This window comes from Scophthalmus maximus, chromosome 7 (genome assembly GCF_022379125.1).
Source record: "Scophthalmus maximus strain ysfricsl-2021 chromosome 7, ASM2237912v1, whole genome shotgun sequence".
In the NCBI taxonomy this organism is placed as follows: domain Eukaryota; kingdom Metazoa; phylum Chordata; class Actinopteri; order Pleuronectiformes; family Scophthalmidae; genus Scophthalmus; species Scophthalmus maximus.
In genome coordinates this window covers 23055001-23070000 of record NC_061521.1, presented here as the reverse complement: position 1 = coordinate 23070000, position 15000 = coordinate 23055001, and the positions used below count along the sequence as shown (strand labels likewise).

Here is a 15000-nt window from a genome sequence, read left to right as displayed (position 1 = left end):
ACACACACACACACACACAGACGCACACACACACGCGCACAAACACGCGCACACACGCGCGCACACACGCACACACACGCACGCACACACGCATGCACTCACAGGTCAAAGCCAAGTGCAGCCCATGCGAGTCTCAGGGCCAAACACACAAGCGCAAATGGTTTCTGACCCCTGACCTTTATGACCCTGGGGTCAGCAGTTCAGGGAGTCTTCAGATGTGTGTGTGTGTGCAAGAGAGAGAGAGAGAGTGTGTGTCAACTGTCACATACGAGACGTGAGCAGGTCACATCTGCACGTCTTCAAAAGGACAAATTTCAGGTCAGTCACATTTCAGCACCGAGACGTCTGCTGAACTCTAATCAGTCGGACTGGAGGAGGGTCAACAGTCACTGTTCCTGGAGCCCAACGAAACTATTCACTAGCACCGCAGAGAGTTTTCGGTCCTGTACTCTTTTCTGTGCACACGTACTGTACACGCAAATATATAACTTAGATTTGAAGGTTTATTATAGTGTACAGGTATTTTTCTGCCACATGTTTTGCTTATTCTTGATCCTGGAATAATTTTGTGATCTTTTCCTGTATGAAAAAAAACCTCTTGGGAAGTGTGTTAAGTAGTACTTTTTTTCTCTACCCCCCCAAAAAAACATCTAATCACAAACAGCGTCTGGATAAAGTTAGCAATGAAAATCTTGGTTATCAGATGTTGGTAAAAAATTCTTCACGTTTATGTACATGTACTGTAGACTAAGGACATTTTCAGGATAAGGACTTGATCAATGTAAATTATCTCCATCATCTATTATAATATTTCTCAGGCAGCTCACTTTGTGATGCTCTGTTACCTTCGTCCACACTTTGAAGTTCGACCTACTTCCACGACCTTGCTCTGCCTCTGTTGTTGTGGCATCAAGGCCGACGCCTCTGGGTAAAAAGCTTTCGGCAATGTCAACTAGTATGAGGGAAAAAGAAAAATCGATAAATCAAATTCGGCCGAGACTGACTCACTCATGATGCATGGACTGCTCTGAGAATCATGTCTAAATGCAAAGTTCAGGTTTTTAAGATGAATGCAAGGAATAAAGTTATGTAATATACTATAGAGTATAAATAAACTTCACCTCAGTAATTCAGACCCTTGCCTTTAATTGATATTTGGTCCATTTCACAAACTGAATATGAATCTATCCTGTCTTGGCTCACAGCGTTGATGCCGATAAAGGACTAAAACACAGGATATTTATAGGTTTGTGGGGACATGACCTTTCTAAATGCGGAATCAGTGAAATAAATGATTGAAATCTGTTTTTTCATGGTAAACAACATGTACTGTTCAACTACTTCACCTGAAGTTTGAGACACACACACACACACACACACACACACACACACACACACACACACACACACACACACACACACACACACACACACACACACACACACACACACACACACACACACACACACACACACACACACACACACACACACAGTATGTTGCTCATGTAAAGGAGGAGAGGAGAGGAGAACACAGAAGAGGAGAGAAGAGGAGGGAAGGATAGAAGACACGATAGGAGGAGAGGAGAAAAGATTAGGAGGGGGAGGAGATGAGGAGGATAGAGGAGAGGAGAGGAGAAAATATGAGGAGATGAGGGGAGAGGAGAGGAGATGAGGAGGAGAGAAGGATAGAGGAGAGGAGAAAACGTGAGGAGGAGATGAGGAGGATAGAGGAGAGGAGAGGAGAGGAGAGGAGAAAAGATGAGGAGATGAGGGGAGAGGAGAGGAGAAAACATGAGGAGATGAGGGAAGAGGAGAGGAGAGGAGAAAACGTGAGGAGGAGATGAGGAGGATAGAGGAGAGGAGAGGACAGAAGAGGAGAAGGATAGAGGACACGATAGGAGGAGAGGAGAAAAGATGAGGAGATGAGGGAAGAGGAGAGGAGATGAGGAGGAGAGGAGGATAGAGTAGAGGAGAGGAGATGAGGAGAGGAGAGGCAGTCCGCGGACCGTGACACTTCAGACATATGGGAGGACCGAGGAGAGACGATGGGATGAAGAGACAGAGATGGAGAGAAGCACAAACAGAGGGAGAGAGAAGCATCCAGCTGTTTGTCCATCCTGAGCTTCTCTGTAATGAGCCCATGTTTGGCTCTGTGGAGCGTTGCCAACGCCTCATCTAACTTCTTCAAACTCTAACAAGCCAAACTGCTATTTAGATTTACCTCCTACCGGCGCTGATCCGGACCCACACAACCAAGCACATAGCAGCATGGCGTCCCCTTTCAAATGGACACTTTGACATTTTGAATTTTTGCTGTTTGTTTTTCTTTAACGGACACTTGTCAGCATGTGGGAAACGCTTCCCGCTTTTAAGTTTCCATAAAAACGGCTCAGCGGCATTGTTAGCGTCACTGAGCATATCTTCCACTCGCGGCCCGCTGTGCCCTTTGGCCGAAAACGAGGGGAAAGCTCGGACAGACGTCCAGAGATTTACCTGGTGGAAACACAAATTCACACACAAACGCTTTCTTGTCTAGGTGAGCAGGCTTCGTGTTTTTTTTTACAGTGCACTGAAAAAGTTTATTCAATTTGACATTTGGCTGCGTTAGTGGTCGACAGCTGCCAGTGTCCTTCGCTGACAGAACTTCTAGATTTGAAGACAATTAAAAAAAATTGACAATAAACTGTTTGTGCTTTCACTTGGTGACGATAAAAAAAACACCCAATGAGTTATCACAAACATATTTTTTTATTTAGTTTGCAATATACCAAAATCTGGAGTTCATTTTGAGCTAAAAATGCTATTTTTGTGCCCCGCGTTAATCCCCATGTGAGCGACCACTGATCCATGTGCACCATCTCTTCTGCAATATTTCTAATTATATGGTGTAGTGAGTGGCGCTGCAACAGTTAATCGATTAGTAATCGACCACTAAATTAATCAGCAACTATTTTGATAATCAATTAATCGGTTCAAGTAGTTTTCCTGAAAAAAAAAAAGAAGTAAAATTCTCTGATTTCAGCTTCTTAAATGTGAATATTTTCTGGTTTCTTTGCTCCTCTGTGACATCATGTTGGAGTTTTGGGAAACACGATTGACATTTTTCACCGTTTTATGACATTTCATGGACCAAACAACTAATCAATTAATCGAGGAAATAATCAACAGATTAATTGATGATGAAAAATAATCGTTAGTTGCAGCCCTAGTGTTTTTATAGAAGCTCCAACTTTGGAAATAAAGGCAAATAAAAGGCTGGTTGAGAAAAAACATGTTTTTAGGGCTTAATGTTGAGTACAACGTAGTAGAGTCTTGTAGAATTCCAAAATAAAAGAACTAAAAGCCTCTTATTCATGCAATGCACAAAATAAAGCTGGTCCCCTGCCTTGAACTAGTTATTTTTTCATTCAATTTTTACTGTTAATATTTGAAAAAGAGAAATCTGCATGAGTCCCACAGAGGTTTGCGGCTTGTGTGGTTTGATGGAAGCAACTGAGCCACATTCTTGTAGGTTAACTTTTTTTTCACTGACTTTTTTTCGCTTGTATTCTCGGTTAAGTTGAACAGTTTGCTTTTCATTGTTTCATTGTTTAGCAGAGAGCATAACGAGTCATGGGGTACAGTGTGTTTGACTCATACAACCCTTTTACAGGGTTATGATTCACCTGGCGAACACACAGAATGATAAATATGGATTGATACATAAAAGAAAAAAATCAATAAGTGTGATTTTTCCATGGGAGTCAACGTGTTCCTTGGGTCTGACTTTGTTCCTGCTTCTACATTTTGCAGTTCCACATGATTGAGAAATAACAGTTCTGGTTCAGTGACCGAGTGTAAACGTCACTGCTGAGTATTATTATTGTGTGTTTGTATGTGTTGCGTCAGAACGATGGCGAGATATCGCGGCCTCGTCTGGGCTATTTTTACCCAGCGTCACTGTCAGTGTGCTAACTATTAAGCTCCGTGGCCACGAAGTGACGGGGGGATGAGGAGTCAGGACCTCAAACGCATGTGATCCTCTTAACCATCGGGACTCAACAACAACAACAGACGGGCAGAGCAAAACACGGTGACCGGCTACAGCACAGACATCGACTCCACCGTGATTTTTTAAAAGATGATAAAATGTGATTCATGCTAGTTGTTGAACAGTTTAACGGAAACTCCAGTTTTATGTTTATGTTTACATATTTGATGCTGTCAGTGACAAATACTGATTAATAAGTGTTGTTGTTCTATGAATAAATGAAAGTACACCACTCGTTTCTGGTCCTACATCTCTCCTGCATCCGTGTGTGTGTGTGTGTGTGTGTGTGTGTGTGTGTGTAAGAACGTATTGCAAGCTTATCTGTTTACAAACGCCAGAGTGGAGATGGTTGTCTCTCTAATGAAATGGCCCTGACCAATAGCATAGATCCAATCCCATTAATGGCAAAGCTGTCTTGTGACAGGCTGCACACACTGACAGATGTAAAACTAAAAATAAAATAGTTTTAAAATGTCTTATAAGTCACCAATCAGGTCAGAATGATTCCTTTTCAGCTCAGTGGGTCGAGTCGAGCACTCACGTCGCTGTGAGAGCTTTGGATTCCAGCGACACACGTTTCCCTCACATGAATTTTCACGATTACGCCGTTCTCTCTCTCTCTCCCCCCCCCCCTCCTCCGATCATCATTCCTATTTTAGAAAAGTGTTAACAACAAGTGGCCGACATGCGTGGCTCAAGTAGAGGCAATTAAAATGCGCAGTCAAGTGAGAAGCGGGGGGCAGATGGTCGGGCAAAAAGACGTGGCCCAGTCCAGCTTGATGCACAACTGGTGAGACGGGTTCTTTTCGATAAGGTCCGAGGCACAGTGCGCTTTCCCATCAACCAAGCCAAGATCGACGCGATGGAATGGCTTAGTTTTTTTTGAAACTTCTAAATCGTCGAAACCAGATGAGAGACGAGATATTCTAGAGATGTGTTCTTTACGATATTGTAACACAAGTACAGATCATACATTTCAAGTCCTGAAGCAGAGCAGATTCGTGGAGCAAACGTTTCTGTCTCGGGACAAAGAGATGGCGACTACACAAACACAAAAGAGCAGCGGGAGGAGCGGTGCGGCTGACGGGATGTTTAACGAGACCACAATGCAACGCAATTACACGTGGCCTCGGGGTCGTGACACAGAAGGCGACTCTGTCGACAATAAAAAAAAAACGCCGTCGTTTTTATCAAAGTATTTTGTGGCCTATGTGCACCGGCAGCCGACCTGAGATTCTTCTGTCTCCAGGGTCCGGAGACTGCTGCTTTCATTTTTTTTTTCGCCCATTCTGCCAGGCAGTTTTCATTCTAGACGCTTAATCAGAGATTTATTTAAGACCGGGACGCCAGGTGAATTTAAACTAGCAGCAAAAAGAGAGAAAACCAGCAACACTCCGCACCCCACAGGACGGGGATCTGAGGATTACTGCTGCAGACTGTGTCACTGATATCGATTTTTTGTTCCGAGGACTAAAAGCCTATCCAGGGCTGAAGGCAACGACTTCACCGGCATCTAGAAAACATAACCCATCAACCCCAGGGCCTTTTACCTCAGGTATTTGACTTCAAGGTTTTTTTAATACTAGGGGGCATTTTAAACATACATCTTTCATTGGGGGTTTGGCCTTTAAGACCCAATCTAGTCGCCATATGTTTCAGGGGTAGTTAAGTATGTTGGACGTTCATATTAGTTCACGACCATGAAAATTGGAGAACTTGAGAGACATGTTTCTTTTTAAATAAAGCAAAGCTGACTTTTAGTGCAGGTCAAACTCCACAATGACTCTGGGCCACTGAACTTTCAACAATGAGCATTTTTATTTCAAACCTCCATGCCTGGAAAATGACAACCACGTCTTACAAACTCCAAAGTCCAAAGTTTTAACCCAGTCCCTGAAAAAAATGAATACATATTTTATGTCAAGAAACCCTGACCACATCATCAGGGTTATTTTCTTAAAACGTTCAAATCTCCCTCAAGAGCAATTTACATAAAAACCTTTTGCAGGCTGTGAAGTCTTTCCTCGACACGTGAGTGAACTGGTCTTCATTTGGAAAGTCAGTGGAACCAAAAAAATGATGGGATTATAAACTTTAAATTGCACAATAAAGTCAATTTTTTGCCACTCGCAATCAAAACAAAGGGAAAGCATGGGATCGAACCGGCGTCTTGGTTAGCGGGTGACCGCCTCTGCCTCACAGAACCAGACTAAAACTGGGGAAGCTGCATGTTCACGTTATTTCATGACATTGATGTGGAAATTAAATTAGCCTTGATCGGAAATCTTAGGGGGCTGCAGTGGTAAGCAGCAAGAAGGTTCTTGGTTCGAATCCCGGTTCAAATCAACCAGGGCTCTTCTGTGTGAAGTTTGCAGTCTGCGTGGGTTTTATCTAGGTGCTCCGGCTAGGCCTATCACGATAACAATATTGTCACAGAAATAATTGCGATAAACAATATCATCGTAATTTTAAGACCAATTTTTTTGACACTGAATCACGTGAGCTTGCTTGTTGCGTGTGCAGGTCCTACACGAGTTGTGTTGCTGCTGAGAGAAATGTTATCCAAAGTTTACACTTGCGTTTAGACCTCACACAAAAGAAGCAATTTGAAGAAGAAGATGCCTTTAGAAAAACACTAAGAAATCCATATTTTCCTGACATTTTATTGACCAAACCAGCAATTGATGAATCATAGGATGAGAACAGATGACAAGATAGAAGCGTCTAGATTTGCTGGACTGTTGTTGACGTTCATTCATTATGTCAACACACATGCATGTATGAACACAATGGCTGTAACTGAGGTCCATAGAAATGATTGAGTTCATATTCATGTATCGTACGATAAGCCGATACCGTAATTATCGTGACAGGCCTAACTCGGGCTTCCTCCCATTGGGGCTATAGGTTCACTGGAGACTCTATGTGATGTAATAGTTAGTGTGAATGTGAGTGTGACTGGTTGGTCGCCCAATGTCCCTAATGGGACCCTTGAAGGATAAAGCCGTGTACATAGAGGACAGACGGAAATCACAGGGGAACTCACTTTTGCTGCATCCTGTGTTCACCTCAGGTGAAGGCCCAACTTTGCAGAGGCCTCTTGGCCACGGGGGGGGGGGGGGGGGGGGGGGGGGGGGGGGGGGGGGGGGGTCACTCTGAGATAAAGGCTTTTGTTCCTCTTCTATCAATGATAGCACAGTTTGACTGTAGTTTTTAATGCTCTGCTTTTCTGTTATCACACAGTGTGGACGTGGTCTAGCACATGGATGTCACAACTCACTGCAGGTTGTTGTGCTGCGGCCAGGTGTGCATAACAACAAGCAGCTGAGTTAGCATGTAGCATCCGTGTTAGCACTTTGTGAACAGGTGTCATCATCATCATCATCATCGTCACTGGAGTCGCACTGTGGCTAATTTGCAGGCCTCTGCTGACGTCACGTCTCAGTCCCGGTTACCGACAACAACAACAACAACAACAACAACACACACGCGCGCGCGCGCGCACACACACACACACGCGCGTCCTCACCGGGAGAGTAGAGCCGCGCCAGCTGTCGAGCTCCGGCGTGCCGCGGTCCCCAGCGGGGCGCCGCGCTGCGTGCAGCCGCCCCGTGCTCGTTCCCGTTCGGGTCCTCCTCCGCCATGGACCGGTGCCGGATGTCGGTCTCGGAGAGCAGCGACGCCGCCATGTCTCGTGCCCGCCGCGTCGACTCTCAGCTGTGTGGCATTAATTGTACATACATAAGCGGTTGGTGTGTGTGTGTGTGTGTGTGTGTGCGCAGAGGAGAGGAGGGGGTTGAACCGAGTGATGCTAGCTAGCATGTACCGGAGCAGGAGCAGCCTCGCGCCACCCGGAAATACACTGCGCTGACATATTTGACGGGGATTTAAAAACACCCCGCAGCTCGTGTCACACGTTCCCCACGTGGACGTTTATGAGTTATGGGTCGTTTTTTTTTTATTTTTATCACACACTTTGCTGAGCAAACTTTCATCGTTTCTTTATTCCGCTTCAGATGTCACGTCAGCGGCTGCCGCCGCAGGCACCGTCTGCATTTTACAGGTCGGGTCAAAAGCCGGAAGTGGAAGTTTACACAAACCCTGGAGACATGAAACGACAACATGAGAAGAAAAAGAAAAAATATATATATATATTGGAGTCATATTAACTGCTGCCAGAGTCCGGACTAATACCAGGAAACTGGATCACACCAATCCTTAAATCACTACACTGGCTTCCTGATAGAAGCTTCTTACTCTCCTCACCTGTGGAACAAACTTCCTGAACACCTGAGATGTGCTCAAACGCTCAGCTCATTAAAATCAGGCCTAAAAACACTGTTGTTCTCTGCAACTTTCCTATAAATGAATCTTAATAATTTATTCTTGTCTTTTAAATGCACTTGTATTGCTATTAAGTCATGTTTTATCGCTCTGGTTTAATATCTATTTCAGTGCAATGTTTTCATTTTAATGTCTTAATATTTTGCTTTTATTCTAAATGTTAATGTCTTTGTCTTAATGTAATTCAATGCCTCTGTAAAGCACTCTGAGTTACCTTGTGTATGAATGGTGCTATACAAATAAACTTGCCTTGCCTTGCCTTCAGGTGTAAATCCCCAAACTTTTTGGTCAAAGGGAATAAAATTTAATGCGTTGAACAAAACTGAAATGACACCATGTTTTCAAGACAGTTTTCAAAAAAGTGTGACCGTTGCATGATCCCAGTTCAATGCATGTTTATGTTCGCGTACATAATTGATGACGTGTCTTCGCTTCATGTTATAGAGGTCAGGGGTCCCCGGACACATACAAAGCTATTGTAGGAGAATTACCCTGCGTTCCATTACACCTCTGAACTCGGAAGTTTGGTTTATCGTTCAGGTATAATCTCGGAAGTCGGTGTTACGACCTCCGAGTCAGAAATTGCAACTGGAACACCCCTCCGACTTCCAGGCTCCGAGTTTAGAGGTATAATGGAACGCAGTATTAATGCCTCCGTGATACTGTATGACCTTATAAGAAACTAGTCAAACCGTGTGTCACAGTCTCAATTTGTGTTAGTCCACGGTGTGATACATAAACTTGTGTGTTGCTCTGTTCATGGCCGATCCTCCTCGAAACAGAGGCAGTGTCGATCTAGTTCTTTAATAAACAGTGTGTTAAGTGCGATTCATTTTTTTCTGAATTCAATCTTCCTCATGAAGATGGACTCTCCTCCCTCATCTCGAGAATCAACTCTGACCATCGGGGACTTAATGTAAGATCAATCTTATTTCTACAACAAATATTACCGTATTATTTCACCTTGAATGTCAAAGGTCAGCCGTGCAGAACGTTTCGCAGTCTAATTCATCCACAAGACAACAGAGGGACACATTGTTTGACTGTTCCACCAATGTACCCAGCGAGTGTAACAAGCATCTGACTGACATGGTTTTCTGTTCTGGTGACTTTATGCCTTCATTAGTTCTCTCTGGTGACATTGTGGTTGTTCACATGGCTGGTTCTGGGTGAGTGGTGTCCGTCAACACCTCTCAGCCGTCTGGTCGGTGGAAACGGTCTCAGCGGCTGCAGAAACTCAGCTGCCCCGGACACATGGACGCCGCAGAAACAGAAGGCTGCACACTGCAAAAAATATACATCCCTGACGAGTCTGCCAGCCTTATAGTGAGTCCTAGACTAATACAGGCAGTGAAATCGGATTTTTTGAAATGTAATTAATACTCGTTTATTGTAGCAACACAGTTGAACATACAGCAGCTCTCAGAGAGCTGGAATCAGATCCTGATCAGATGCAAAAACTTCCGCAGACTTTTATTTTGTGAGTTTTAACATTCAAAATTAATAATCGGTGAGGGGCTGCTGAGGACATTTAAAAATATATCTTTGACCATTAAGACAATCTCGATTTGCAGTCACAACTGATGGATGCTGTAAGAATCAAGGACTGAACGTGATCAATCCTTGTGAAAGAAGGATATCATGGACACACTTTCTTCTGATTTGTGTGTATTGGTAAACACCACCTTTGCTCTTGTGACTGAATCCTCTAGACTTACATTTATTAAGGCTTCATTCGTACATTGTCAATTTTGTTTACGAGGATGATCAGAAACAAGCCTGCGGGAGGGTCGGTGGTGGTGGCGCTGCTCTAAACACTTATTTACAGCCAAAAATCAAAGATTAGAGACAAAATTGTATCTAATGTAAAGTATTGTGAATAGCCTTTGTTCTGTATTGATAAACTCGCTTTTTTAAAACCTAAACTGAGCTTGTTACTTGGAGAGTATTAATACATCAGTAAATATGCGCACATGAAAAGCTCACAGATGCATTCCCCTTGAATAAATGCACACCACACAGCAGCTGTTTATTTGTCATTTATTTATTTGTTTTTATCTTTTATGTCTGTACTAGATTATTGCAATCTGGTTAATTCACATTTAAAAAGCAGTCATTGACCAGACGCACTGAAATCGATGATATTCATTTTTACAATAACCATTATAGGCCCCGTGGAGACTGGAAAACCCAATCCTCCCAAAAAAAAGAAGAAAAAAGAAAAGAAACATCTGTATGGTTTTCTGCACTTTATTTTGTTTGATGTCTTTTTTTTTTCATAGTAATTACAAAAAGGAAAAAAAATATATATAACAATAATCATAAAAAGGAGAGTTCTTTTGGGGAAGAAAAAATTAGGGAATATTACGATTGGCAAACAAACAATCACAACACGGCACGAGTACCTACTTACGGCGAGAAATCAAAGGTACAAAAAAAATGAAAAATGAAGAAAAATAAGCGCATATGGCAGAAAAAAAAAAAAACAGAAGAAAAGAAAATTGGCACCTATGGAGTTGAATACGATAACTGAGGGGACAAGAAAGTGGACCTTCTTCCTACAATCTATATTAAAAAAAAAATGAAGGAAATTTCAAAACAAGGGACGTTTTCTTGCTTTTTTTCCTATTTGTTAAAAAAAATAAAATGCATGACTGGGGAGTGATGGGTCAGAGGAGGGGAGAGAGGGGAGGGGGACGAGGAGGAAGCTGGTTGGAGGAAGGGGGGTTTGGCAGGGACAATAAAAAATACTGCACGTACAATACCTTTTTTTTTTTTCACACTCTTCTCTCTCCTTCATCTAACTCTTACCGTTTTCTCTTAACCACTTTTTTTTCTCCCCCCCCCCCCCCCCCCCCCCCCGCCTTTCTTTATTTAATAGCATATCCCATTAATATTCCTTTCCCCCCACTGGTCCTAATAGCCGCCGCCCAGTGGCGCGATCGTTAGAGTTTTACATGTGAGTAGCAAATGACACTTTGATTGGCTGTGATGTGGAGATGGGGGTCCCCCGCCGGCGCCGGGTCGGGGGCCCCGGCTGAGCCGAGGGATCCTGCCGGGCCTCGGTCTCACTGCGCGTGCTGACTCAGTGTGTGGTTCTGGCGGGAGAGAGAGGGAGAGGCGAGAGATAGAGGGGAAAAAGTGAGAACACATGATGAGAGAAATAATGGGCTACGTGAGCGCGGCGCTTTCCCACTTGCCCCCCCCCAACCAATAATAGAACAGAGCAGAAGAGAAACACAACTGCCTCCCACGGCAGCGACAGCGAGGCCTGCTCGCCTCTAAACGTAGTCTGACGAAGAGGAGCAGGAAGAGGAAGGAGACCCTCGACGACACAAGACAAACAAGAACACACCTTTGCACCTCGGAAAAATACACTTTGTCCTCAAAACACGACGGAAGAGTGAGGCGCTAAATAATTACAGATCTCACGGCATTTGTTCTGCTTCATTTCTCGTCCGTGGGAACCCTGGCCGCCTCCTATTTGTTTATTCAGATCTGTGAAAAACCCTCATGTCTTTTGATATCGCGATTAATATTTTACAGACACCGTCTCCGTACCTGCGAGACGGCCGCGCTCGTCTCTCTCCCAAGGCATCGGCGCTCTACACATCAATACATAATCACAATGCAAAAAAAAGCCCCACCTTTTTTGCCTCCCTCCAAAAAAATTATAATTCATAACAGAAGTGATGAGAGTGGGGGAAAAAAACTGAGATTCACAGGCGGATTTGTATCCACAAGTGAAGAGGCCGGGCACGCACGCACATGAACACACAATTAATACTTGATACTTCCTTAACCATCATAATGAAACACACACACACTCTCACACACACACACACACACACACACACACACACACACACACACACACACACACACACACACACACACACACACACACACACACACACACACACACACACACACACACACACACACACACACACACACACACACACTCACTCACAGTTACAGGTAAACTGGCATGTGCCAGCTTCATCTCGGCTGTTGGGACTTGGGATGTTCGCTTCAGCACTCGTGAACACACACGCACACGCACACACACACACACACACACACACACACACACACCTCCCCAGTCAGTCCTCTGTGGATATTTCATATCAGCTACAGCAGGGAACTGAACTCGTGATAATCTGGATTTGCTGGTTTGGAACTTGGCTAGCATCGCATCTAAAGCTGGGTAGATACTGCGCTCTCTGTGTGTGTGTGTGTGTGTGTGTGTGTGTGTAGAAGGTGGGTAAATGATTGATTGGATAGATTTCTCCGGGAATTAGTGTGTGCGCGAGAGAGAAATTTCCACAAGGATGCTTTTCCTCCTCTGTACAGCTTTCTCCCTTCTCTCTCTCACACACACACACACACACACACACACACACACACACACACACACACACACACACACACACACACACACACACACACACACACACACACACACACACACACACACACACACACACACACACACACACACATTTCCCATGTGAGATCTTCCCAATCAACCCCCCCACCCACTACTAAAAAACAAGCTCTCTCAGATTAATCTCTCTCTCTCTTGCAGATAGGCCTCACTACGGAAAGAAGAAGAAGAAGAAAAAAAAATAGACAATAAAAAAAGAAGAGAGCAGCGGATGAGGGAATGAAAAAGAGGAGGGGGCGGGGGGATGAAGAGAACAGAGAGAGGCGAGGAGGGGGCGGGCGGGGACAGAAATGCGGGGGATTATACGTGGTTTGGGGTTGATAAATACTTATTTGTCATTCTGTGGCCCTTATCTTGCTGTGCATGTTTTGTTGAGCCCTCTGGTGTGTGTGTGTGTGTGAGAGAGAGGGGGGGGGCGAGTGTGTGCTGTATGACTGTGTGTTTGACGGTGTATGTCACTAGACTTTAGAGGCCAAGCATGTCCAGAGAAAAGGCAGAGGGTATTAATGCCCTACACACACACACACACACACACACACACACACACACACACACACACACACACACACACACACACACACACACACACACACACACACACACACACACACACACACACACACACACACACACACACACACACACACACACAGCGCCACATGCAGTTGAATGGTTTAAAAAAAAATGGGCGAGTTAATGAGCAAAATAACGTATGGGACAGTGTGTGTGTGTGTGTGTGTGTGTGTGTGTGTGTGTGTGTGTGTGTGTGTGTGTTTGCCTCTCTCATGAGGAGGCAGATCTCATTGGGAGCCACTGACCCCATTATGATAGAAAACCCTCCTCTCTCTCTCTCTCTCTTTCTCTCTGACGTCTCTCACGCTAGCACTCCTCTTCTCTCTCGTCCTCCACCTCTCTGCTCCGTCCCAACAACTAACTGGCTGCGTTTCTCCTCTCTGCCAGAAGAGGTCAGGCTCATTCCTCTTTACGGAGAGGAGGAGGAGGAGGGCCATCATTTGTAATGCCTCATATTAGGGTCTTAGTGTCAATTATGAGGCATAAGAAGTGGGGAGAAAGAGAAAAGGAGAAAAAAGGGAAATGTGATTCTGTAACAGAAGGAAAAAGGGGAAGGAAAAGAAGAGTGTGTGTGTGTGCGGTCAATGTATTGCTCATGTTATGGGGAACAAATAGACTAGTGATCATTATTATGTAAATCATTAAAATCTACGGTGACGATAATGGTTGTTGTTGGACATGTAGGAGTTATGGTGAAGGTTTGATTCTTGTGATGTCCTGTAATGTCCTATGAAGTTGTGGAGACATGACTGTATGTGTGTGTGTGTGTGTGTGTGTGCGTGTGAGCATGCGTTTTCCCTCAGGTTCCTTCGGTCCTAGTGCCGGTGTATTGATTTGAGGACAGAGCGAGGGAGGGATGGAAAGGAAGGACAGAGGAAGAATAAGAAGAGGAAGGGATGGAGGGAGGGAGAGAGGGAGGGATGGAGGGATGGAGGTCGCTCCCTGGAGAAGCTTGCGGCGCTGCAGTGGACCGCTGGAAATAGTCCTGAGGACCGAGAGAGAGAGAGAGAGAGAGAGAGAGAGAGAGGAAGGAAGAGGGGGTAAAGATGAGAGAGAGGGATGAGAGAGGAATGCAATGGACAAGTGGATGACAGCCTTCCACACTCCATGTGACACACCCCCCCCCCCCCCCCCCCCCCCCCCCCCCCCCCCCCCCCCCCCCCCCCCGGTTACTTCTCTTCATTTACGTTGTTGTTGGGGGCTGGTATTGATTATGCAGCTTTGCAATCAATCAGACGTGTGTGTGTGTGTGTCAGTGTGACATCTGCTCTACAGCAGAGTAATTGATATATTCTTCAGAAAAAAAGCGTGACAGGAGGAGGAGGAGGGAGTGAGGGGGTGAAGAGGAAGACGGGTTTTTATACGAAGTGTTTACTGAGCGTCGAGGCCTCTGATCACGATGGTAAATTCTCTAATAAACAGACTCCACAGCTGCAGATGTGTCACGATGAGAAAGAGCCTTTTTAAGTGTTTAAACGTGAAACAGACAGAAGGGACAACTGTGCAAGAATTTGTGTGAAGACGAAACAATAGCAGGAGGGTCTCTCACTAAAACGTGTTTATACATCTCCATTCGTTTTGTGTGTGAAACCGTCCTCCA

The 15000-nt window shown here is 44.6% G+C and overlaps 2 protein-coding genes across 8 annotated transcripts in view; both read right to left on the bottom strand.

Annotated features, from left to right (window-relative positions):
• Positions 1–8037, bottom strand: part of si:ch211-212o1.2 (uncharacterized protein LOC492735 homolog) — a 28162-nt gene extending 20125 nt beyond the window's left edge. Inside the window, exons 1-2 of one of the 2 annotated variants that reach the window (XM_035642880.2) lie at positions 7860–8037; positions 7563–7750 (exon numbers count right to left, since the gene is read on the bottom strand). In XM_035642880.2, the coding sequence (XP_035498773.1) occupies positions 7563–7722 (160 nt within the window). In that variant the 5' untranslated portion in view covers positions 7723–7750; positions 7860–8037. Of the gene's footprint in view, positions 1–7562 lie in introns of both variants that reach the window. The other variant, XM_047333396.1, reaches the window with a different exon arrangement.
• Positions 8038–10403: 2366 nt separating this feature from the next.
• Positions 10404–15000, bottom strand: part of znf423 (zinc finger protein 423) — a 134531-nt gene continuing 129934 nt past the window's right edge. For all 6 annotated transcript variants that reach the window (XM_035642981.2, XM_047333416.1, XM_047333415.1 and 3 more), the window contains one exon: positions 10404–11475. In XM_035642981.2, the coding sequence (XP_035498874.2) occupies positions 11446–11475 (30 nt within the window). In that variant the 3' untranslated portion in view covers positions 10404–11445. The remainder of the gene's footprint in view (positions 11476–15000) is intronic.